This window comes from Peromyscus maniculatus, chromosome 3, assembly GCF_049852395.1.
Source record: "Peromyscus maniculatus bairdii isolate BWxNUB_F1_BW_parent chromosome 3, HU_Pman_BW_mat_3.1, whole genome shotgun sequence".
Classification (NCBI taxonomy): domain Eukaryota; kingdom Metazoa; phylum Chordata; class Mammalia; order Rodentia; family Cricetidae; genus Peromyscus; species Peromyscus maniculatus.
The window spans coordinates 20848521-20873744 of record NC_134854.1 but is presented as its reverse complement, the minus strand read 5'-3'; the positions used below and the strand labels follow the sequence as shown (position 1 = coordinate 20873744).

The following is a 25224-nucleotide window of genomic DNA, read 5'->3' as shown; positions in this document are numbered from 1 at the left end:
TTTTTTTCCCTAAAATGTTGCCCCCCCCCCACTAGCCCACCCTGCTTTTTCAGAACATTGAAAATTTTCAAGTCTAGGTTACTGGCAAACCTTCTGTTTGTTTTTAGATGTGCATAATTAGGCTCGATTTTACAGGCTCATTTCACAAAATCATTAAAGGTTTTCAGTAGCACGTGTATCAACAACAGAAACAAATTCTCATTTTTGCTTATTATATAGTCAGAGTAAGACACTAGAGCTCCAGCCAGGCACCAGATGTTTCTGTCGAGGAGAAAACATGAAGAGCATTAAGAGCTTTTTAAATCTTACACTTTCACTTTGGTCTTATAAGAAATAATTGTGACATTTCATGCTCGGAAATGTGTCACAGGAGCTTTCCTTCATATCGACACCACGCACTGCGGAAGGGAACTGCTTACGTATCTGCAGTTTAAACGACCTGAAAACTCAGTGAGAGCCTGGGAGGATATTTTGAAGTTTGAAATGATCCCTATATAAATAGAACGGATCAGCATAACTTTGGGATAAAATTAGCCGGCAGTTTGTGGACTCTCCAGCCTTGTCTGTGTGCTGGGTGCTGCTCTCCTGATAAATCACTGCTCGGCTTCCACATGGCGCAGAGGATGGACGGCATCATTGCCCCTATCAGCAAAGCTGGAACTGCCAAGTTAGTTAAGAAAAATTTCCTGGATGCTCTAAAGTCAAATGACTTCGAAAAACTGAAGGATATTTTAACCCAGAGGCAAATAGATGTGGACACAGTGTTTGAAGTTGAAGATGAGAACATGGTTTTGGCATCTTACAAACAAGGTAAAAATTGTAGAGGTGTAATTATGAAATTGTTATAAAATGAATGTTTGGGTCAGTAGGTCAGTTTGTGTCTTCAAAGCAGTTTTATTATTGTTAGTGTCTGTTTAGAAATTATTTCTAATTTTTATCTTTCCTTCCTTTTAAAACTAGGATGCATTTGGGCTGGTTTATATATTATGCACATATTTCTGTATGTACATTTCTGTTTACTGCTCTTTCCCGGTCTTGTGCCTGCAATTTGGGACCCTGGGTATTTGCATTTGTCATGCACAGTGTGCTTAGGACTTCTCTTGCGACTGTGGTGGCACAGGATAAAGAAAATGCCCCTGACTCTGGTCAGACTGCTGAGATGTACGTGTGGCAGGGTGGCTGCTGAGGGTCAGGCTGCTGAGTCTGTGCTAACAGCTCCTTACAGATATATCATCTCTATGTCCGTGGGGATGAAAAAGGGGGCTTTCTTCTCCACTTCAGAGCTAATGAATGGAGAAAGCTGTGCCACAGGCACCTTCATGGTCTGTATCATTTTAATGGGTTTCAGTGCAGGAATAAAGCTGAAGTCGAAATCCCACAAAGTTAACTTTTATTTTTCCTTTCTGCTGGGCTGTGATAATAGATCAAAAATACTTTGAAGGGTTTAATTCAGAATCTCTGCTTTGTACAAAAAAAAAATTAGGAAAACAGAAGTTAGAACAGAAAATTTTTTATTAAGGTCCCCTTCCCCTAGAACTCCTGCTTAATAAATCAGAAATAGATTAGCACACTCATCCTGATTTCTCAAATCAACTAGTTAATGGGAAACCTAAGTAGTTAGGCTGTCTGGTGAGTATACTGCAAAGAAATACTCTGTTCACCCTCATTTCTGTCTAAAGAAACCAGGTGGGAAAGGATAGTTGTTTATGCTCATATATAAACCCGTTTTCTATCCATTCAAAATCCTTGGCGTCAGCAATTTCCTGATACAAATGCTAATAGCATCTATTTCTAGCTAATTCTCTGCAATTCTGGAGGAAGCATAAAATCGTTGAGGACAGTGGCTGCAACTTTTATGTGTGCTTTATAATAAATTGTCATTGCTGTTTTGTCTGAAAAATGAAGGCATACAATTTTTTTTTTTTACAAAGTTGAAGGGATTCTGTTGAAGGAAAAAATTATATGCTGCATAATCAGATGGCTTGCACCTTGTGACTTTATTTAATGATTCTATCTGGATGCTAAATGTATTTTATGGCGATGAAAACAACAACAACAACAACAAAACCCTTCTATGTGTGCCACATGCAAGAGGACAAAGATTCAAGCCAGAGGGTAAACTACTTGACACTAAGTTGCAAAGACCACCTTTTCTCTCAGCTAGCCCAAGGGCTCAGAAGTTCTCATAAAGAGAACTTGAAGGTGTGTGCTTTTGGTAAACATTTCTCCTGGTGTCAGAGCCCCCAAAAGAGAAGAACCTCTGCTTCAGTTGTCAGAACAAGCTAATTCCTGTGGTCCTCATGGAGCTAACTTTTTATTTACGCTGATGACTGTTTTTCTAGCATTCAGGCTATGGAATGTGGCTTTCAGTCAGGGGCAGAAATTTAAACTGTCCCCCCAAAGAAAGGAAAGAGTCCCAGTCGTAGGTAGGTGTCTGTCTGGAAATAACAGGACTTGGGGTTTGTATCTTCAGGGCTGTCCACGAAAGCAGTGCATGTGCACACACAGTGTGTACAGAACTAACTTTCCTCTGTTTTCCATGAATATGTCAGACTCTGCCTCCAGTCATAGCCTAGGGTAAAATTCTCACTTTCTCAAAAGTTACTTGAAACTTGTTTTATGTGCCTCCAGGCTTAATGCCAGCCCTTTCACTGTGAAGGTAGGCGTGGAAGCAGTAAGGAGAGCCCCAGCTCCTGGCCAAGTAAAATAGATCTAAGTGGTGATATCAATGTCTTACCTCACAAAGGAATTCTCAGAACAGTGTGGGACTGAGCCCTTGCAACTGGGTAGTTAATTAGTCAGTCAGTTCCTTCTGGGGTTTGTCTAAAGGACTGGGAGCCACCTCTGTGTGGCTTTGAAGGACGTGTGGCTGGGTTACAGTTTCTGATACTTTTTTTTTTTCATTAAGTAAAAGCAGACTTTGGGGATGTTGAAAGGCTACATGTTACTCTTTTTTTTTTTTTTTTTAAGTACACGGCAAGGCTGTACTCCTAAAAGTGAACAAGAAAAGTCCACAAGACACCCCTGTGCAGTTTGATTCACTTTTATAAAAGAAGAGGAGATACTCCATCACTCCTATCCACTCTCAGAAAGGGAACATAGTTGTTTACTCTTAAGGAGTGGGTAATACCTGCTTAGGTATTATTCACATAATAAATGAAGCAAAGTGTAATATGGGCAACAGATATGGCCACCTCAAAACTTTCTTACACAGCTGAAAATATGATTCTGTATTCAACAGTCTATTATCCACAGGGGGTTAGCTGGTCTGCAGTCAACATTCAGGTGATCTTAGTTTCCTTTAAAACACATTACATCTTTTTCCACAGAATTTCAAAAAGTGGTTGAATTTGTTACTAAATATAGCATATCTCATCAAACGTCAAGATCAGTGTGTGAGTGCTGGACTCAGAACTCAGAACTCCACTGGCAAAGAAATTGACTTAGAATGTAAATATCCCCTGACTCTAATCTAAAATGTATTAAGTGCACCAGTCATTAAAAGATGACCCCCACCTAAAAGATTGTGCATTTTATGAGGAGTGGAGTGTGAGGTATTGGGTCAGAGGGTTCTTTTTTCTCGCTGTTCTGGGTCTTTCTCCTCGACAAACTTTCACCAATGAAGGCCACACTTGAAGCAGCCTCCATAGGAATTCTCAGTCTGTGCCGGGAGTTTATCGCACTTAACATTTGTTCTTAAAGTTAGATACCACTCTCTCCCCACACCCTGCCATTCTTAGCTTTATCATGAAATCTTCAGATAAATTCCCGGTTTGTTCTTTCAAAAAGCCCCTTCTCTCACTTTGTAAAACTAACAATCAGAATGTGTTGGCCGGCATTAGAGACAATTCCCAGGGAACGACCCGCAGAGATGGGTGGTTTTAAAAGCGTAGAAAAACAAGCAAAATATCATCTACTAGACAATCATTTTACTTTTAAGCATTTATTTACTGCGTGCAAGCACACCACAACATATTGTGGCGATCAGAAGACACTTTGTGGTTCTCTCCTTCCACCATGTGAGTCTCGCGGTTCAAACTCAGATTCTCAAGTTTGGCAGCAAGCACCAGCTCAGCCATCTCGACAGCCCCAGATTATCTCTTTAAAAACAATGACACAAAGAAATCATGAATACCCAAGGGAATTTTTAACTACTGGATGCGACTAACAGTTGAATAGTTAAGAGATCTCATGACATAGTTTGTTCTGAGATAAGTAGAAACTATTTAGGGTAAAGTGAAATGAGGGAGAAATCTCTAAGGCTCTCTCTCCCCCACTCTGGCCCCCACTGTTAGCTTATGTACTGGAACCGTGGACGGATGTCTTCAAGGCTGTCTTTAAAGCTTTTCCCAGCTATATACTTCGATTCTTCTGCAGTTGTATGTTTTGGCTCCCTAATGAGACAGGCAGAATATCAAACCTATGTCTCTGGTATGAAGCTCCCTAGCCATCAAGGTTAATGAACACCCTTTATTAATCAGTGTAATACACTTTCAGTACTTTGTTTATGGCCCACAGCCTCTTCTGGTCCCTTGCATGGTAGTCGTATTTTTAATTAAAGTAACCAACGAATTCGTTTCCACTTGAAAAGTTTCTGCCAGGTACTCTATCTACTTTCTTAAGTAGCAGTTGATGTCCAAAGTTATCAAGAGAGCTTTTTGTTCTTAATAAATAATCTCTTTCTCACCTATTTTTCTCTCATTTTTAGGAAGTTACTTTCCTCTTTTCCTCTTACTGGCCCAGGGGACTTCCTTCTTCCTAGGTGCTTGAAAAGTTTCTCTTTTTAAAACTTTGTATTTCAAGCTTGCTTTCCTCTCCTGTTCTCTAGGAAGCCTCTGAGAATTATCCTGAGAATATTAGTTATTAAACTAGTAGCCTAGAATCGCGCTTGTGCCTATAATCTTTCATGGCTGTGTAAATACCTGGACACGGTCAGAGTAAATGTCTGCTAATCCAGCTGCAACAGCGTGTGCAAGCTTTGGCGGCAGCCAGAGGCTTCTCCAGCCTGGGGCTCGTTTTCCTTGGATACCATTAGCGCTGATAACTGTTGCGGAGCCTGGGCTTAGCTTTAGTTTAACCAGAGAGGTGTGTCCGCTCCAAGCGCTGGAGCCAAACCAATGCTCTTTTTCGAAAGTGGGCTGTGAGCATTCCATCCTCACCAAGTTCCTTGGGTGAGGGACTTTCTGCCTAGCTTTGCAGACCTACGATTTCAGTTTCAGGTTTAAGTGAAACTTTCAGAAGTGTGCACGAGAGGGTTAGTTGTGCAAAGTTTTTGTAAGGGTGAAACTTCTAAAACTTCTTTACAATTTTTAACTGTGTCGGGCCGAACTGCAGATTGGAGGCAGCTTTGACAAATTTGGGGGGTGGGGTGGAGATTGGAGTTTGAGAGTTAAGAAACGTTTTTTGTTACTTTTAAAGTTGTTTCTTCCTTACAGGTATGTATGATATGCTAAACATAGTCCCCTCTGTCCCACCCGTTCTCTCTGTCTTCCTTTCCCCCTTTTTCTCTTCTCATTAATCTCTTTTGTTCCCCTGAACAATTTCATTTCTACTTCATTGAGTCTGTACTAAATATAGAATATATACTTATATGTATCATAACTACATATACTATATGACATCTAGGTAGCACAAATGAGAGAGAAAAGTATTACCTTTCTGAGACCGTCTTACTGTGATAATTTCCGGGCAGATCTATTTTCTGCAAACAATATAACTTTATTCCCTTTTATGGCTGAAGAAAAGCTCCATGGTGTCTACAAAAAAAAAATCCCATTTTCCTTACCTATTCCCCTGCTTTTGGCACAAGTCAGCATATCACAGAGACACTTGCCATATTTATCACAGCACCATGTGCTACACCTGAGTTGTGGAGCCAGTGTGGGTGTCTAGCGGCAATCTTAGAGAGCTTGGCCTCTCCACTAGCGGTTCAATGGGTGTGTCCCACTATTTTGTTTTGACCCACACTAAGTATGCTTCACAGAGGCTCTTCCAGGACTCTGAGCCCCCTGTGCACAGATAACACGTGATGCACTGAAGATGAACCGCGGAAGCAGATTACATGTCACGGTGTGAGGAAGCAGCTATGACAGTGGATGCTACAGATCCCTGTGTGCATGGCTTGCACTCGGGGCCCAGAGTGGGGTTTATGTGTAGGGAACAGCCTTGCTCCTGTCTCAGCCTCTGTTCCGTTGAACCCTTTGCTGAAGCCAAGCTTTCCTGAACAGGTACTCATGTCTGCAGCTTGCACACATGGGAATCTGAGCGGCTTTCCCCAGAAGGAGGCAGTACCTTCTTCCCCAGTGGACTCTATCCTCCTCTTCCTCTCCAGCCTTCCCCTTGTGCAGCCTGAGCACACAGTTCAGTGGCAGCTGACCTCTGCAGAAGTGCACAGAGCAGTGCCTTCCAAAGGTAAACACGAAGAGAAAATCACATTGTAGGTTTGGATGCCTTGGGAAGAGTGGGCTGTAAGAGAAAAGGCTAGTGTACACAGTAAATTCACTTGCTTCTAGCATGCTGTGACTATTGGTAGTTGTAGGTGTGCGCACACACAGGCACACATGCATGAGCAAATTCTGGTCTTTTGGCATATCAACATTAACAACAGCACACGAATTGGCACACCCCATCTTTGGTTTTGGAAGCTCACATGACCTCAGATCTGGTGCTCCATGAGGATAAGTGAACTTATTTCCATTCTTGCTGGAGAACCTGTGCTCCAGTTTGGCTTTAAGAGTGGACTCCTTGCTAAGGCCTGTCTTTCCTCGGCTCAGTGCAGCTTGCTTTCCTGTTTTGCTGCAGGCTGAGTTATCCAGACTCTCCCGACCCCATCTCCAACTCTACCAGCAAAGTTCTAAAGTGCAGATTAAAGGCAGACATAAGCATAGCCTGAGCCTGCAGTCATCGGTCCCCGTGGTCAGCCCTCTCAGGGCAGCGGATAAGGTGCTTTCCTTTCCCCCAAATACACAGATGCCATGTAGAAGAAGTGGATTTTTAGAAACAGTTCCACTTTAGGTTTGGTGAAATTCCAGGATCCGGTGGTCTGTGAGCCTAATTTCACAGTGAACAGTTATGATTATAAGAGACATAGATGGGACTGACTGTTCAAAAGCCAAGGATGACTGACTGGTCCATATAATAAATGGGCAAGGAAGATTCTATTGGGGCTACTAGGAATTTAGGAATAAAGAACTCCATAAACAAACAAATGCATTGCCATGCCAGCAATGTGGCATGTTTACAGATGCATTCAGGAACATCTCTCCCTCCCACCCACCCCCACTTTTTTTGATCTGTATCACAGGCTTAGAGCTAAACCTATACCATTTCCACAAAGACAAATACAGATGGAAACCCCATGTGGCAGATATACCCAGTCCATTAGATTGAACTGAAGCCGGCGATTTGTGGCTCTAGCAGGCTGAGAAAGTGGCCGTCTTCTCGTCTGGAAAATGAGAAGATTGGGCTGGATGGTCTTCCCATCCTGTGTTTCTTTGATTTTACATCAGAATGGTGTTTTCTTAATCAGCTCTCTGCTGTTTCTTCCAGGATCATTTTTTTTTTCTATCCTATGCGGGAGCAGGCATGACTTTCCAACCAGCTACAGCATGATGGTATCTTTGCTACCAGAGAGCAGGCACAGGACACCCTGGCTTTCAGGCTCAAAACCGGCTCCTTTCTGAGCAGTTAGAGAAACTGCCATTGCAAGTTGCTTGTGGAGGAATAACGAGTATTTGGGATGATCTGAGTGTGATAGAGCATGCCTGTGGTCCCACTGCTAGGAAAGCAGAGGCAGGAGGGTTGCTGTGAGTTCAAGACCCATCTGGGCTACACAGTGAGACCCTCTTTCAAAAAGCTGGACAAGAAGAAAGGAGGAAGAAAAATTTTAAGTAGTGAGAATAGTCTAAGATCTTAGATCTTGGGGCTGTTCTCTTGACTAAGTTGTACCTAATTTGGGCAGAGTTATGTGTGTGACACATACATTCAAGTTCCTTGTTTGTTTTTGGCTGCTAGGAAGTTCAGACAACCTTACAATGCTGTTCTAGTGTGAGCACCAAATTTTTATTTTGTGAACCTCCCTTACTTATCATTTCCCCCTTTGCCATTATTTTGTAGATCATTAAAGGAATCTTGGATAAAAATGTGTGATTTGCCCCATGGTTTTCTTTAGAAAGAGATACCGGATAAACCAACAGGCAGGCAAAATATTGGTGTGAGAAATAAAAAAAAAAAATCCAATCAAATCACACATTGACAACTGTACATACAGTTGATGAAGAATGGACATGATTAAAATTTATAAGCTTTGGAATGATTCAAACAAACTTAAAATGAGTTGAAATAAAAAAAGTTCTTAGAATGCATTCATGTAGCATAGGCTGTAAAATAAAGTGCAATCATGCACACTGCAGTTGTGAGCTAATGTGCTTGTGAGATCTAGGAAGCCTAAGTAAAGGGACAGGGCACTAGGAGCAGTAGAGAGGGCAAGAGATGGAGCAAGCCTGATCCACGGCAGTCCTCAGAACAAGGCACTGAGCATCTGGTCAGTTGCCAGGGGCAAACTCCTGGTCTATCTTCCCTTCTATTTTATAGATGTGACCAAAATAAAACACCTTGTTAAAATCCCCACAGGACAGGGAGAGACACTGGGCCAAAGGTAATCTTCCTTTCCTTTCCTTCTCAGGCTACTGGCTGCCCAGTTATAAGCTGAAGTCTTCTTGGGCAACTGGCCTGCATCTCTCAGTCTTGCTGGGTCACGTAGAGTGCCTGATGGTCCTGCTGGATCACAATGCCACCATCAACTGCCGGCCCAATGGGAAGACCCCTCTGCACGTGGCTTGTGAAATGGCCAACCTCGAGTGCGTGAAGGTTCTCTGTGACCGGGGGGCCAAGCTCAACTGCTACTCCCTGAGTGGACACACTGCTTTGCACTTCTGCACCACACCAAACTCCATCCTCTGCGCCAAGCAACTGGTGTCTCGAGGTAAGACTTACCGGGTGGCTGACATGTGTTCATATGCACATGGTTTGTTATGTGTGTTCATACGCACATGGTTTGTTATGTGTGTTCATACGCACATGGTTTGGGGTGTCTCTTCTTGCCTCAGGCAATGTGATGGCACATTCAGCCTGATTCAGGTCTGAAATCATCATAGACATGATTATTTACATTTTTGTTGGTTTTATAGTATGTGTGTATTGCCCACTGAGGTCATCCAGTGATTATCACACTGAATCTTAATTTTTAAGTGCAAGAAGTATATTGATTTTCAGTTATGTTGATGGGTGGTATTTAGCCCTTATGCATCAAGTATTGTGATGACAAAGAGAAAACTGTTTCTGCTCTAACTTATATGTATGTATAGATGTATACATGAATATACATATATGCATATATATTTCAGTAGCAGAGGATATAATAGTAACAAAATAATTTTTAATTATAAAATAGGGAAGTGCTATCCAGGGGAAAACACTAAGTTAGGAGTGAACTATTATAAAATGTTCAAGACTTCTCTGGGTCAAGCAGTTGTTGTTTGCCAGATAGAATCCCATGTAGATATGCAATGCACTTTGCACATTCCTCAGTCAAGGGCCTATCAACTTTGGAGAACCATGGATGTAAGTACTTGCATGTAGATTCCTATAGCTGAACATACTTGATTTCCTTGTAATTAATACCTAGGGGTGAGAAGATGGGATGGATGGTTGATTTATAAGAAGTGATACCCTGTTTCCCAAAGTGGCTGGAACATTTTCTATTTCCACCAGCAATGTGTGCAAACTCCAAATGTTTGCTATTCTTGCCAAAATCGATGAAGTAAGATGTAGCAAAAAGTTTAGCTCTCTGATAAATATGTAACACCGTCTCGTGGTTTTAGACTGAATTTCCTTAAGGATGATGTGAATGTTGTTATATGTTTACTTGACAGATTATTATTCACTTGGAGAAATATCTGTTTATGTCTTTTGCTCCTTTTTTAATGAATGAACTGTTTGCGGCTTGGTTATTCTGGATACAAGTCCTTTATCAGATCCACAGTTTGCACATAATCCCATCATGTGTTTCCCTTTTTTATTTTCCTGTTCTCTCTTTCTCTCTCTCTCTCTCTCTCTCTCTCTCTCTCTCTCTCTCTCTCTCTCTCTCTCTCTCCATGACAAGGGCTCCCAAACTATCTAACTAAATCAGTCCTGGAATTTAAGAGTTCTAGCACTTGGGAGACTGAGACAGGAGGATGACCTGTTTTCAGGCCAGTTCAGGCTGTAAAATCAATGAGAAATTATCTGAAAAAAAAAAAAACACAAGAAGCAATAGCATAAAAAAGAAGGAGTCTAATCCATGATAAATACTAACATTTAAATAGCCAAAGTGTAAGGAGGAGCCAGTAAGGAGAGTGGGATGGACTGACAGAGAAGTTGGAGGGCTGAGCCTGCTTGCAGGAAAACAGGACTAAGAAAGAGGTGAGTTTGCTGAGAAACAGGGACTAGCCACCTACAAGGAAAGCTACCAAGGTTAAATGAGATATTCCTTAAAGCAGATTAATATTGATAAAATAAAACAACAAAACTAAACCAAACAGAAATTAGTTTGACGAAATGGTGTGGAAGATAGATTAGAGTGGGCAGGGTGTAAATGAGTTTTTGGGGGTGAATATGCTGGTGACTGTTGAGGGAAGTTTACCTGGAAAACCCAGTGCAAGCATAGTCTGATTGTGATGACTGGGCTGGGGGAGGCCTCAGGAAGGTACTGTCTGCAGCTTGGATACAGGACTGCAGGGATGCCAAAGGAAAACTGCTGAGGATGGGTACCTTGGGGTTACTTTAGCAAGCTTTCAAGGATCCAGTTTTCTAAAGCTGGGATAGGATGAAATCTGGAGATGATGAGACACATCTCCATTTTTAACAAGTATGCCATAAAAGATGCTTTCCAAGATGGTAAGATGAGGCCATTCAAAATACAATGAGTTCCCCCTCAACAATGTTGTCCAAAGTCATCAGCAAAGATGAGGGAGAGCAGGAAAGGTAGACATTTCCATGAGCGTGGGGAGGAATGCAAGAAAAATTTACTCAAGAAGTGTAGTAAGACGACTGAGGTCCTAGAAGGCGCTTCTCAAACCATGGGAATGAAGGGGGGCCATCAGCCTGGCTGCTGCTTCCTGAGGAGGGAGGGGGAGGGGAGGAAGAGAAAGAATGAGAGAGGGCAGGCAAGTGAAAAGCTGGGAGTGGAGGGAGGGAGGGAAAGAGAGACAGAAAGACACACACAGAGACAGAAAGACACACACAGAGACAGAAAGACAGAGACAGAGAGCAAGAGAGAGACAGACAGTGGCAGAGAAACAGAGAGAGAGAGAGAGAGAGAGAGAGAGAGAGAGAGAGAGAGAGAGAGAGAGAGAGAGAGAGAGAGAGAGAGAGAGAGAGCACTGGGGGTGCGTGGGGTGGGGTGGGGGGAGAGGGGGGGCTGGTGGGCTGGGTTTGTGGATGGGTCAGCTTTCCAGCTCCCTCAGATCCTATGCTCTGGCACCTCCACATTTTATATTTACTTCCTCACTCATTTTAGACTGAGTTTTAAATTTGTCTCATTTTTTTATATTAGTTTAAACTTTAGATTCTGTATCATAAGAAATTATAGATCTTTATTCTATTAGCAAGAGCGGTAGGAACACGCAAGCTGTGATCTGTCTGCACTCACACTCATTTCCTATCTTTAAACTTTTAGAATTTCATACACGCATAGGATAAAATATAATGATGCCCACCATCGATTTTTCTCCTTCTAAATCCCCCCAATTACCCTTTATAAATTCCCTTTCCCACTTCATGTCCTTTTTCCCTTCTTTTTAATGTAATTCACCGAGTCTAATTAGTGCTTCCGTATAAGCGTGGTTGTGGGGCCATCTACCGGAGCCTGGCTGCCTAGCAGCTGCTGCATCTCCAGCGGATGATGCTCCTCCTGCCGCTGTCAGCCGGGGAGAGACCACAGCTGGGGTCGAGGCTCACCCCACACACTGGGGGGAACCTTAACAACCCACATTAGCTTTAACTCGGGACTCTGCTTCTGGGATGAGGCATTAATTTTGGACAGGCAGGCTTGTGATCTAGGGCTCCTATTTTTTCACAGCCTCAGATTCATGCTTTAGTAATCCCCTCCAAACTAGCCTATTCAGAGAGAACAGAAAAGGCAATATGAATACGTATAGCACGAGCTTAGGACTGGGCTTGGTCACATCCTGCAGGTCTTCAGAACAATGCAGCTGCCACACATCCACTTAATACTTTTGTGTTAGCAGTTTCGATTGAGTAAGGAAATAACTTAAAACACATACAATTTGCAAACTGTATGCTGAAACTTCCAAGATATATCGGATTTATTTTCACCACCATAGAAGCATGTATATTACTAAACTTTTAAAAATACTTGTCTACTTAATAGAATATTTTGTTATGCTTTCTGCATCCCAAGCACACATTAAACTGTGTCCAAGAGTGTTTGTTTATATGGACAGGTTTTATTGTTTTATTTATTTATCTATTCATATAGGGTCTCACATGATAGCTCTGCGCGCGCAAACACACACACACACACACACACACACACACACACACACACACACACACACACACACACACACAGGTATGCCATACTGTTTTTGTGTAGAGGTCAGAGAGCATCATGTGGGTTCATCATGTACCTATTGAACCATCTCTCTGGCCCCTAAGTAATTTTTTTAAGGCACACCTGTAAGTTAAGACCCTTGGTTTTATGACTTTTTTTTTTAAAGATAGGGTCTTGTGTAGCTCAGGCTGTCCTCTGACTTAGTATGGAACCCAGGGTGACCCTGAACCTCTGTTTCCCCTGCTTCTACCACGTGTGGGTTTATGCAGTTCTGGGCCTCATGCAACCATTTTTCCACCTGAGCTCTAGCTCTCTCTACCTACTTTGAAGTATGACACCTGGCAAATAGGAATCCATAGAAAAACAAAATTGCAAATGAAATAATTGGGGAAGTTTTGTTTTTCGTCTTTTGGTTTTTGCTTGTTTGTTTGTTTTGTCTTCCATTTCTTCGGATAAAGTAGGTAAGTGCTGTGGGCCAGTCCTCCAGTCTGCAGACTTTAGAAGACCCCGAGGAATGAACTCATGTGCCTCCCTGGGCATCTTTCTGTCCTCAGCCCGTGGGGCAGCACCTGTAAAACAATCCTTGGTGGTGGTACAGCTCCAGGAGCCCTGAATACATGGCTGCGCGCTCCCCCAGGGAATTAGCACGAACTGTCCTGTTGACAGCTAATGAAAGGGAGCCTCTGGTCAGTTTCACAGCCCCGGTCTCAGGGGATTTGGTGGATGGTTGAATCCTGTTTTCCTGTGATTATGCTGCAGGCATTTGGGGGAAGAAGTCACATACATCTCTTCACGAGTGGACAGAGGGAATGGAGACGGCACATTCACATCGGCTAGGAAAATAAGCCAGGCTATAAGGAAACTCAGGACCAGAGCAGTCCATTAGAGGAAGGACTAGTACCATGGCAACTGAAAACCGATGTAATTTCATTTGCTATTTAATGGGCTCTTTGTGGGAAAGTGCTCTTTGTGGAAAAGGCTAATTGAGTCCAAAAAATTGCATGCAATTTTCTCTTAAAGGATTTTGTCCCGTTTTTTCACTGTTGCGGAGCCGGCTTTGTCCCATGCTGGATTTTGCCTGCTATTTTTCTGTTTGCCTTTCTACTTAATGCCGCCATCTTCTGGCCTTTGTTTCCTTTGGTGTTAGTACAATGGCGTTCATCAGTTGAGAGGGCTTATTTACCTCAGCGAAAATGTCTGTTCTTTGCTTCCTGCATTTCCCTATGAATAAAGAGAGTCGGGTCAGGTTTGGCTGGCTCCTAAGCAGTACATTATTTCTATCTACCCCCTTTCCTAAGAGGAAAATGAACACTGCTTGCTTTGCACGGCATGAAGCAAATCCCGACAGTCGGAGGAAAATTTGTTACCTGAGGAAGGCTATAAAAATTCAAATGGCTTCTAACACGATGTAGTGTATGGCAATGTAAAGAAGACCCTGCCTTTAAAAAGACCACCCTCTGCTCCCGGGTGCCACACAAACACAAGTCACCTGCTTAGGAGAGTCCCCCATCAGTGATACACAGCTTCATTTTAATAAGGAAACAGGCACACACCCGCTGGCCAGGCCAGGCGTCTCTCGCCCCACCTCACGGCTGTGCTGGGCTGCGCACAGCCTCCCATCGCCTGTGCTGTGCACTGTGGCAGCACAAATCTGCCCCCCCATTCACTTGCAGGCCACCCCAAAGATGCCACTTCTGCTGTATTGTAAGCATGCCTAGGCAATGTGAATTTCATTTTTTTCTTTAAGTTGCTATTATGTTAAAATTATTTTAAAGGAAATTATAAATCACCATTAAAAAATAAAAATTTAAAGAAACACAAAGGGGAAAAAAATCTCCCATTGCACAAAGAGAGGAGCAGAAACAGTAATCGATAGGCAATGACATCGGTGGCTGCTGCCGGCTCAGAGCTCTTCCTCTGTCAGGCGGCAGAGTATCTCCAAATCGCCTTGTCTGCGGAAGGCTGTCTTCTTTCACCCTGTCTCCTGGCCTGAGTGAGAGAACTGAAATAAGTTGGTGGGCCCTGTCTCATACCCAGCAGACAGCAGTTTCTCCAGCCCCACTGTGTCCCTCGTGGGGAGTCACCCCACGCTGTGCAGAACACAGCCTTCAGCAGAGAGTGGAAAGTCGATGGTCCCTCAGTGGCGGAACTTACAAAGCATCCTTTTTTGAACGAAGGCTACTTTTTCCACATTTCTTCCACATCTTTAGCTCTGTCCTGGGAGGAGTGGGGGGTCTCAGCATAAAGAGAAAAGAAGAATAAATAATGTATAAGGAACAAAAAGGAGAAAAACTGACATTATTTCACACAATTAGGTTTGTCTACATTAAAAAAAAAAAACTTGAGGAAATCTACCATCAAATGGTTAGAATTAATAATTGAGTTTAGCAGTTATCTTACATTTCCAATCATTCTACTAACAAACCAATCAGATTTCTATATACTAGAAATAAGAAACTGCAGTAGTAGGAGAAGATAATTTATAACATCACACGAAATTAAAGAAATCCAGAAGATGCATGTAATAAAGGAGATGGGAGAATCCAAGCTATCTGAAAAGTATTAAGATATTAAACTCAAGGTCCATTATGAAAAATGCAATACCTGATTTTTTTTTCCTTAGAGGTAGCTGCTTTTACTTTTCTAGTTTGATTAGTCTAGTGTTTATATATTGCCAGATAACTACCATTTATTTACATATGAAAACAGAAAAGATGTAACAATGTAAGTTTTGTGGCAATCAGAACTATAGTGGTATGACGAGGCTGTGTCTTTTTTCTCTTTTGGAGACACCTGTCTGCATTAGGCCCTTTCCTGTTCCCAGGTTACCAAGGTAGTTGCAATAACCACGAAGCTTGCTACTAACTAGGATAAAAATGTCTCTTAAAAAAAATCCTTATTTAGTCTTTTTTTGCTTAGATTTCTATGTACTCACTGATATCCTAAGCCCATTTTTGCTCTAAGTTTCATTTTTACAAAGATACTTAACTTCAGTGAGTATTTTAATCAACTTCATTTCCCAGGGGAAAAAGTTTCTTCCAGATCCTCTGGTCTTGTTCCTGTCTGGTCTGGGAACCGCTGTCATCCTGGAGACCTTTCCTTCATCCTGACCTCCCTGTTCTCTTCAGGTCAGAGTTCCCCTCCCCAAATCACACCTTTTAAAAATCTTTGTTGGTTGCTTTTTGAGCTGACCATATCCTTAGTGAGAATTCTGAGAAATCATGCTGGAGATGCTAAATACCACTCAGGGCAATTGCTTATCCTTGATGGACAGAGAAGCCCAGGTTCATAATTACTTCCTTCTAGCAGAAGAATAGCATTCCTCCATGGCCTCTGTGTTTCAAGAGGTAGCTGGAAAATCTGAAGCCCGTTTATTTTTCAGCCTTTGCTTGTGACCTTCGATATTCTTTCCTGCAGAGTGTAGGGTTTGGAATTCCACAAGGGTCTGCCTGGATGCATCTCTTTTCATCTACTTTCCTGGGTCCTTCCAACCCCCACAATACTTCTCTGTCAATTCTGGGAAATGTTCCTGAATGTTTTTTCTGCATGACTTCTTTCCTGCTTTTATATATCCTCTTCTGCAAATTGCTCGCGTTTGACGATTAGTCCCCTGCCCTGCTCCCAGGGCTGCTTTCCTGACCTGTACCACTGGGCTTGCTTTCTGAAAGGCTTGCTCCAGACTGTCCGGGTTGTCTGAGAACCTCTGGCTGTCTCCTTGAATCTAAGATGGAGTGACTGAAATCCAAGTGAAGTTTGTTAATTATTAGCTTCACCCACTCTGGGGGAATTTGGCTAGATTAATCATTTGAGAATTTTTTTTCCTGGCTATATTCCCTAAAGAAAAAAATATAACTGGCTTCTTCCTAGCGCTTTAATGCCAAATTGCCAGTATACTAGGTGGTGGGTCTCAGGTAGTGCAAATGTAGTAAATACACCTACACTCCGGGATATTACCCCCTCCTTTTCGCCAAGCTAAAATCTGCTCCTCTGTGAGGCTTGAAAAGAGCCTTTCGCCAGGCAGTGGTGGCGCACACCTTTAATCCTAGCACTCGGGAGGCAGAGCCAGGCAGATCTCTGTGAGTTCGAGGCCAACCTGGGCTACCAAGTGAGTCCCAGGAAAGGCGCAAAGCTACACAGAGAAACCCTGTCTCGAAAAACCAAAAAAAAAAAAGAAAGAAAGAAAAAAGAAAAGAGCCTTTCATTCCTAGTTTTCCAAGAGCACTGTTAAATCACATGTTATGTTCTATATTCCCACAGGATATTGTTCTATTCTCATAGGATATTGTAGTTTTCTTTTATGGTACTTACATTTGCTTAATTCTTTGATTAATGTCTACTTGTAAGTTTCATGAGGACAGAGCTCTTGTGTTTTTTTCTAGCATAGCTAAATGCATAGCGCTATGCATTTAGCATGTTGACTATTGGATCTGTGTTAAGTCTTCAACCCGGAACAAGGACTAGTGCTTTGGGAAGAGTGTAGTTAAAGGCACCCCATGACCAGTCCTTGAGAAGTTGGACGCGGTCCGCCATTCAGTTATTGCACCCTTTGCTTCTTTCCCATGTGGATTAGCTTGCCAGAGGAGAGAAGTCTGATATGACATACCCAGTCTAGTAAGCTGGGGATTCAAAGATTTCTGTTGATCTGGTATCACGGATGGTGTTGAATATTGCAAAAATTGAGAGACAGAAGCCGAACTGAGGATGCTGATTACTAAAGCGAGGTTGTCCATGAGAATAAACAGAACTTTTAAAAAGTATTGTGAGGAGTAGGCAAGAGAGAGATGTTCCTTTTCTTTTTATGTAACACCTGGACATAAAAAAATGATGGAAATTCTACTCAGTGATCAAAGTTTGAAGACAGGAAGGAGGGAGGGATAATTTATGATGTGAGGTTTCTGAGAAGTCTGGGGAGTGAGGTCCAGAGAGGGTACAAGATTGCCTTTGAAGAGGAAAACCCCACTTGTATCAGGACCTATAGTGGAAAAGGGGGAGGATGGGGAGCTGATAGATGAGCTGCCAGGGTTTGAAGAAGTCTCCATTTGCATGGCATTTTCTTAGCAAATCAAGTCATAAGGAAACTGGGGAAGGACAAGGATTAAATACTGGGAGAAGACATTTGGGATGCTGATTTTAGAGTGCAAGAAATATGTTTGGAGACAAATGCTAGACCACCTACAGGGGCCCACTAAACTTTCCTGCTGCCCTTTGTGATGGTTCCAGTCTTGTTCCGAGGGAACCACAGCAACAGTGTGGTTCTTGCCACATGGCATTCAGCTGCTTGGGAGCAGGCACTGAGACTATGCCCGACCGGTTAGTGCCGCTCCCAGTGTGGACGCTATGATGACGTGGGGGGAATTTAAAGTTTTGGCAGCAGAGGGGCTGAAATGCGGGGACATGGAACTATCTGGAGGGGCTGGGCTGAAAACAAGGAACTCCTAGTGGACAAAGAGGATGCAGAGAAGAATGAACAAATTCCCAGAGCGGTTATAGCAAATAGTAAGCATGCAAGCTGTAACGATAGAAGGTGAGGTCAGAGATTTGGATGTGTGAATTGGCGGTTGTGAGAGAGCAACTGGCTTCAGTAATGGCAGTCCAGGCTCGACTGTGAATAGCAGTCAGAGGGGAGAGAAAGTCACTGAAGGGAATGAGATCCAAAGTCTGAGAGACCAGGGCTTCTGGTCAGCTGCATGTGTTAGACACCCAGAAGAATGGCAGACATTTACGAACTGAAGGAAAATGTGACTCAGGTGTCTGAATGTACAGAAGCTGATGGTGAGATAAATGTATTCAGGTGGGAGGGTAGGTAGAGGAGCTGAAGAAGCACAACCCTAAAGAACTAGGGATGTTCTTTGTATTTATTTATTTTCAAGGGAATTAGGGAGTAATTGGAAGCAGCAATGGGGAGTCAGATATATGAAAAAGAACACCCAGCTGTATACTGAAGGCTAGAGCTAAGCATCCTATATCCGTTGTTGGAGCTCAGAACAGAGCAAAGCTAGTTTGGTCGCCACGGTGACCAATGCCATGTCTCCGGCCTCATTAATCCTGTGTCACAAACTAAACACTTAGCAATAGCTTCTGAATAAATGCAACAAGGCTCTGCATACTGAAAAGGGCGCATTCATGTTAAGCAGGGGAAAAAGGTTTTCAATTTCATTCATTAAACTTGAGTAAATAATTTAATATCTTTGTGTGCCAGTCCTCCAAGCTAATGAATAAGGATAAATGCTTAATGGAAAAAGCTTGCTTAATAAAGTTAACAGCATTGGCTCCACACATAAAAGAAATTGATGTTGCCAGTATATATGCACACGAAGGGGAAAATGGAAAGGAAAATAATGTATATAAGCATTGCAGCGTGGTTATGTCAGGTACTTTAGAACAAAATGTCTCATTTAATCCTTCAATAAGTGTGTATAGTGCACATGATTTTCCTCATCTTATAGATGAGAAATCAGAAACTCAGAGAAGTTAAAGAGGGTTTACCCAGCCTGCCTCACCTGAGCAGACTCAGTGCTGTTTGCATTGAGTCCATGCTGGTGCTACTGTGTCTTGCTGCAAACTGTATGCTTCTCCCCCTTTGGAGACAGTGGACTGATTAAAGACTTCGACAAAAACTTTGTGCTCTCTTGACATGACTTGAGAAGTCTGACTGTTATATCAGAGTCCCACTAGCTTGAAAAGAGTCAACCACCATGGGGTGTTGAGGTGTTCTGGAAGGCTTTTCTTGAGTTTGAGGAGGAAGCTGGGTATAGCAAGTATGCTTAATTAAAAGACATGAAAAACACTTGATGCTTCTATAACTCCCCCAAAGCAATCATTTGTCCCCACTTTATCATTTCCTAGCACACCAAATATACAGTTTTATAAGCAGGCTCACCTAAGGGAGAACAATTTTGTCCTTTTGAATAGTATAGTGCCTTCATCTGGGTTTTCTGATTTTCTGTAACAATTTAAGTAAGTGGAGGTAAATGATTGAAGAAGTTATATTAAAAAATCCATTACTTAAAATTAAACTCTGTAATTAAAAGCACCACTTTGATCAATGTCCACATTTCTGCCGCCAGTAAGAAGGAATTGCAAGATATTAAATAACAGAAAACAGCTGGTGCAAGGCAAAGCTCTGGCCTCCAGCAAGGAGATGCTGCAATGGCCTCAGCTGCAGAAACAGCCTGTTGCAATGCCGAGCTCCGGCCTCTGAACTCACCTGCTACTCAGTTGATTGTTTTAAAGTTTAATTCTTTAAAAATCCAATCACTAGCCGGGTGGTGTTGGCGCACGCCTTTAATCCCAGCACTTGGGAGGCAGAGCTAGGCAGATCTCTGTGAGTTTGAGGCCAGCCTGGGCTACCAAGTAAGTTCCAGGAAAGGCGCAAAGCTACGCAGGGAAACCCTGTCTCGAAAAACCAAAAAACAAAACAAACAAAAAAAAAAAATCCAATCACTGATTATTCTGTCTTATCCTATAAAACTATTCCAGTGTATATCCTTGAACACAAATTGGGAGGTGCTGTCCACAGCAGTCTCCAGCATTTTCAGAGGTCCATTGAGAGTCCTCCCACTGAGAGTCCTCCCACAGAGTCCTCCCCCCAAGAGGCCACTTTCCCTGTCCACCTGGCTCTCTTGATTTGAAGTTCCCCCTTCAAAAGTCACATGCAGTTTCCTTTTTAAGTTTTCCGCCTGGGTTTGCTATCTTCGTCTTATAGTCAGCAACTTCTAAAACCAGAAATTAAGACGACATTTTCTTGGGCCCCGAACTACTTTATTATTTTTTTTCCCATCAACACTTCTATAATTTTTTTTCTTGCTTAAAGGATCCTTGATCTCATTATCCTGTGAACATTTTAAACACCATTTAGCAGAACGATATCAGATATGGAAACAGCAAGGCGGTGTTTTCTTTGTAATCTTTGCAAGTAATGGCTTACAGAAGATAATCTAAACAATTCCACCAGGGGCTCAAGGGCTCAGATTTGGAGGTAATGGTTGAATCAACCAGATCCCGAGGCTTTCTTCTCAGCTTTCTATTAATCTAAGTGGGAAAACTCACAAGCAGGGAAAATAGTGGATGCATCAGGCATGTGCCAGCCCCTAACACATTTCTATGCATTGGAAAGCCGTGGGAACTGAAGGGGAGCAGACACTCACCTTTTCAGAGACAACACATTTCCCCAGCAATGAGAGGAGATGCTAGCCAACACCACCGAAAAACACCCTGAATACAGCATCCCTGGCCTTTGTTCACCGTGGCTTTAGGAGTTTGGTAGCCCTCCAAACCTATCTCCAATTAAAGGGCCAGACTCTGCTAAGAAGTGGCAGGGGGGAAGTGGAAGGCAAATTTGCTCTCTAGAGGCAAGTTTGAATTAACCTAGGTGAATTGGGGAGAGCCTTTCGAAAAGGCCACTGGACTTCATAATAATTGTAAGACGTTCAGCTTTGTTGGCACATACCTGCAGTGCCAGCACTTGGGGAGACTGAAACATGAGGATGGTGAGTTCTAGGCCAGCCTGGGCTACAGAGCTCAGCTTTGCCTTTAAAAAAGTTATCATATATGGTGCCTTGTTGCACACCTGGATTTTATCCATGCTCTCCTTAACCTTCACAACTATCTCATGAGGTGAGCTGTATTGTCTCCCTTTACAGACTTAAAACCTAGCCTAACTAGTAAAACCCAGTTGTAGTAAATGATTGACCTCAGTGCAGAGTATCTGGGCTGCCCAGTAGGTGGTGCTGTCTTACCTTTGCTAGTGAGAGAGGCAGGTAAGGTAAATCAGTCTCGGGACGGTCGTGGACTTTGCCACTGCCCTAGTCAGAGACAGTTTGTCTCCACTATAACCTGAACGTCAATCAGTGAACTCAAATTCTCTGGTGCTTTGACTAGGGAAAAGCACAGTTCTTTAGTACTTCCCTGCTTTGCTAACATTTCTGCTTGGATCAGATTGGGCAGTGGGCATGTGGATATCTTTGTTGTGAAAACCTAAACTTAAAAGTAATTCCTAAGAATATAAGTGGTGCAGTAAGGTTTCTTGAGTTAAAATCTTGACTCTTATTCACTAGTTGCATAAAACAGGGCCTTGAATCTTAGCTCTCACCTATTAAATGGAGACGCTGTTAGTAGGCCAAGTGACTCTAGACTATTGGAGGTAATGGTTAAACTAAGAAGATCCCGAGGCCCCCATACCTGTACGAGGTCATGCATCGTACCTGGATTTTCACCTCTATGTTGTATCTGTGTAGCATGTTTGCTTCTGTCCAGGAATGCATTCTCCAAAGTCCACTATTTGAAGGATCAATTTTAGTCCTGTTACTAGGTGTGCTGTGGAAGAAGGTCCACTGATGAAATAACCCTGGGGAAGTTCTGGAAGAATACAGCTTCCCTCTGCATAAGACCTCTCAGATCTTGTGCATGCTAACACTGAGAATACTTGCACAAAGCTGCACAGAAAAAGTTGCACATGTTTATTTAATCATAGAGTTCTTCTTACTATGCCACACAGCACTAATATGTCACAGAACAGAATTTGGGAAATGCTGGCTTAAAGTAATGATACCAGGCTTATAGCTAGAAGAAAAATTCATATCTAGTGCAGCAAGAGCATGAGGCTTTGTGTAAACCAGCCCCCACCCCTGCTTCCCACCTGAGGTGGGCTCGGGGAAGAGCAGCAGGCAACAGAGTGGAAAGACAATCTGTCTTTCCTCAGAGTGCACTGATTCAAATGTGAATCTTACCCTCAAATCTCTTTCACCCAGGGAGACAAGGGGGTCATGGGGGCAGGGGGAAAGACAAGATGGTGACGCTTTTTCACATGTGGGAAATACATGTGTGAGTTTCATGTATGTGTAGGAACTGTTAGGGGAGAAGAAGTGGATCAGCTGGGGGAAGAGGGAAAGGGCATGATCATGGGGGATATGAACAAGGGATAATGATGTGTAAGTATGTAAGTATATTGTGTATATATATATATGTATACTTACACATATATACTACTTGTAAGAATATAGTAAGTATTCTTATATACATGACTTTCATATATGCATATATTTACATACTTATACATCATTATCCCTTGTTCATATCCCCCACGTTCATAAACATGTGTGTGTGTGTGTCATAATGAAACCCACTATTTTGTATAATAACTAAACAAGTCAACAGCTGAACAAACACCTCCACAGAAATATCTAGAACAGTATCCAATAAAATATTTAGGCATCGTGGCCAAATAAAATAAAATTAACTACCATGTCTGCTGAAATATGTGTCCAATCTCAGACCTATAGAATTATAAGATAAGGCATTTTTGCCGTTACACTCCACTCCATTTGTGACAGTCTACTACGGAAGTGATAGAAAACTAGCAGCCACCTTCTGTCCCTCTATTTTGCCTAAGCATCACCTCCAGTCATTTCTTGGTTATCAGTCTCAGTTTTCCCCGTCATAGAGAGCCCTGGGCCTAACAGATGCAAACCCTCAAATTGTGTTAGCAGAAGGTATTTCTCCAAGGTCCTTTTCCTACCTGAGCCTGGTGTCACATGTCTATAAATCCCAGGTATTCAGAAGGCTGGGGCAGGAGGACTGCAAATTCAAGATCACTTTGGTCTACAACGTGAGTGAGTTTAAGTTCAGTTTGGGCAACACAGTGAAACCTTGTCTCAAAACAAAAAGTAAGAAAAGGCTGGATGTAGCTCAGTTATAGAGGGCTTGCTAACATGATGCCCTAGGTTCAGCTCCAGTAAAACACACACACACACACACACACACACACACACACACACACACACACACACACACACACACACCGTGGGGGGACTGGGAGGGAGAGGGAGAGAGGGAGAGAGAGAAAAACAGAGAGCAAAACTGATCACAAAGTAAGCAGAACTGTGTCCCTGGGTTTCAGATTCATCACTGTTTTTAATACTCCCTCAGGATTAGAGACCTGGCTTCCCCTTAAGCAGATTTTCTGTGAGGCATGGCTGTAGAAAGACTCCAGACACTGCTTCTGGATGAACAGACACCTTGCTCATTGTCAAGGACACCGGCTCCACCAGAGGCAGAATTTTCCATCCAAGATTTGATTTTTATGGCTGCCTCTGAGTAGGGAACCCATGGCTACTCAACTGACTCCTTCTCATGTGATGCTTTTGGCCACCTCAGTGCCCCTTCTTGTCTGCTTCATGCCACACCAGGACCACATCCTGTATCGGTGCAGACATGGCCACTCAACTCCGGAACTGGGCCAGGCCTCCTCTTGCTCTGAGGCAAACTGAGCAGAATTGTAAAGAAAGAAGTCTGCATTCTTTTGTTTTGTTTTTTTTTAAATTCATAGCTATTAAAAAAACACCACCACCACTTCCTTTGGATTAGCCTCTTTTTCAGTTGAATGACAATAATAGCATCATTTTCTGCAGAAAAAACATCATTTCAACAATTTCAAGCATAGATATGGTCTCACTTCATGTGCCCAACAAGATTACTCCAAGATTGTATAATAATGGTGCCTTTTCCCCGAGTCTGAGCTATTTACTCTCATCCATGGTTACGTTGCTAAATTTTAATAAGTCGTTTTTGGAATTAAAAAGATAAAAGAAAATGAAGTAAACCTGAGATGGCTGAGCTCAGGCAATACCTGCGTCTTGTTTCCTAGGCGTTCATCTAGAAAGATATCTTTTCTTTCAGGTTCAGTAACTTTAAAATAAACAAAATGATAAATAAACATGGGCTGTTTGAAAAACATCTGCCTCCCAGGGGACGAGAGCAATATTGTGAGGAGCCGGCTGATAAGCCTTGATATGAAAAAGATTTGCTTCAGGAGACGCAGGGAGCTCGTTTGTTATCTCTGCTCCCCGTTTTCAGCGCGGCTGGAGAAAGCAAACTGGGGTCATTCTGCGGTAGAAAGGCTTCTCTGAGAACAGGCAACTGTGACAGAGGCCGCTACAAGCCCAGAGCTGAGCTGCTTTGAGCTGGTTTGATCTGGTTTGCGACTCCTTCGCTGACCTGTGTTCAGGACTGTGGACTGCATCTCTTTCTCTTCCCTGCAGTGAAGTGCTGGTGTGTCTGAATTCAAATGTGGCTGTGCCCACCCAGTCCCATGGCTTCCATACCTTCCAATGGTGTTCACTTGAGATTTCTGCCCCTCTTCCCGGGCATCCAGAACCCTCTACCCCACTCTGTCAAGTTATTATTTAATAATAATGTCAAACTCCACAAACTGAGAAGCAAACTGTTCCTGCCCATTTCAGTAAATGACAGTCCTGTTCTTGCAGTAGCTCCAGGGAAAACTCAGCAGGCCTCTTTGTCTCCTTGTGTTCACTGTATTTTACATCCCACAGTGGCCCCTGTCATTTCCTCCAAAATCTTTCCAGCTGGGACCACTTCAGATTACCACCTCCATGGTCAACCAACCCCAAGCAACAGTGTTTGCTCCTGAATACCATACTAGACCTCCAGTAATGTCTTTGTTCTCATGCTTTCTGTTAGGGTCCTAGGTAAGTCCCACAAAAGACCACCATCCACGTATGCAGTCAGCAAGAGTGTTCATTATCCAGCATGCTGGGGCCAACCATCCTACACAAAGGCAAAATGGTGAAGAGCCAGAGAAGGATGTGTGGGCT

General features: G+C 42.8%; 1 protein-coding gene across 1 annotated transcript in view; it reads left to right on the top strand.

Moving 5' to 3' along the window:
- Nucleotides 1-370: 370 nt before the first annotated feature.
- Nucleotides 371-25224, top strand: part of Asb4 (ankyrin repeat and SOCS box containing 4) — a 42392-nt gene continuing 17538 nt past the window's right edge. Inside the window, exons 1-2 of the mRNA XM_006986872.3 lie at nt 371-810; nt 8684-8983. Of these exons, the coding sequence (XP_006986934.1) occupies nt 612-810; nt 8684-8983 (499 nt within the window). The 5' untranslated portion in view covers nt 371-611. The remainder of the gene's footprint in view (nt 811-8683; nt 8984-25224) is intronic.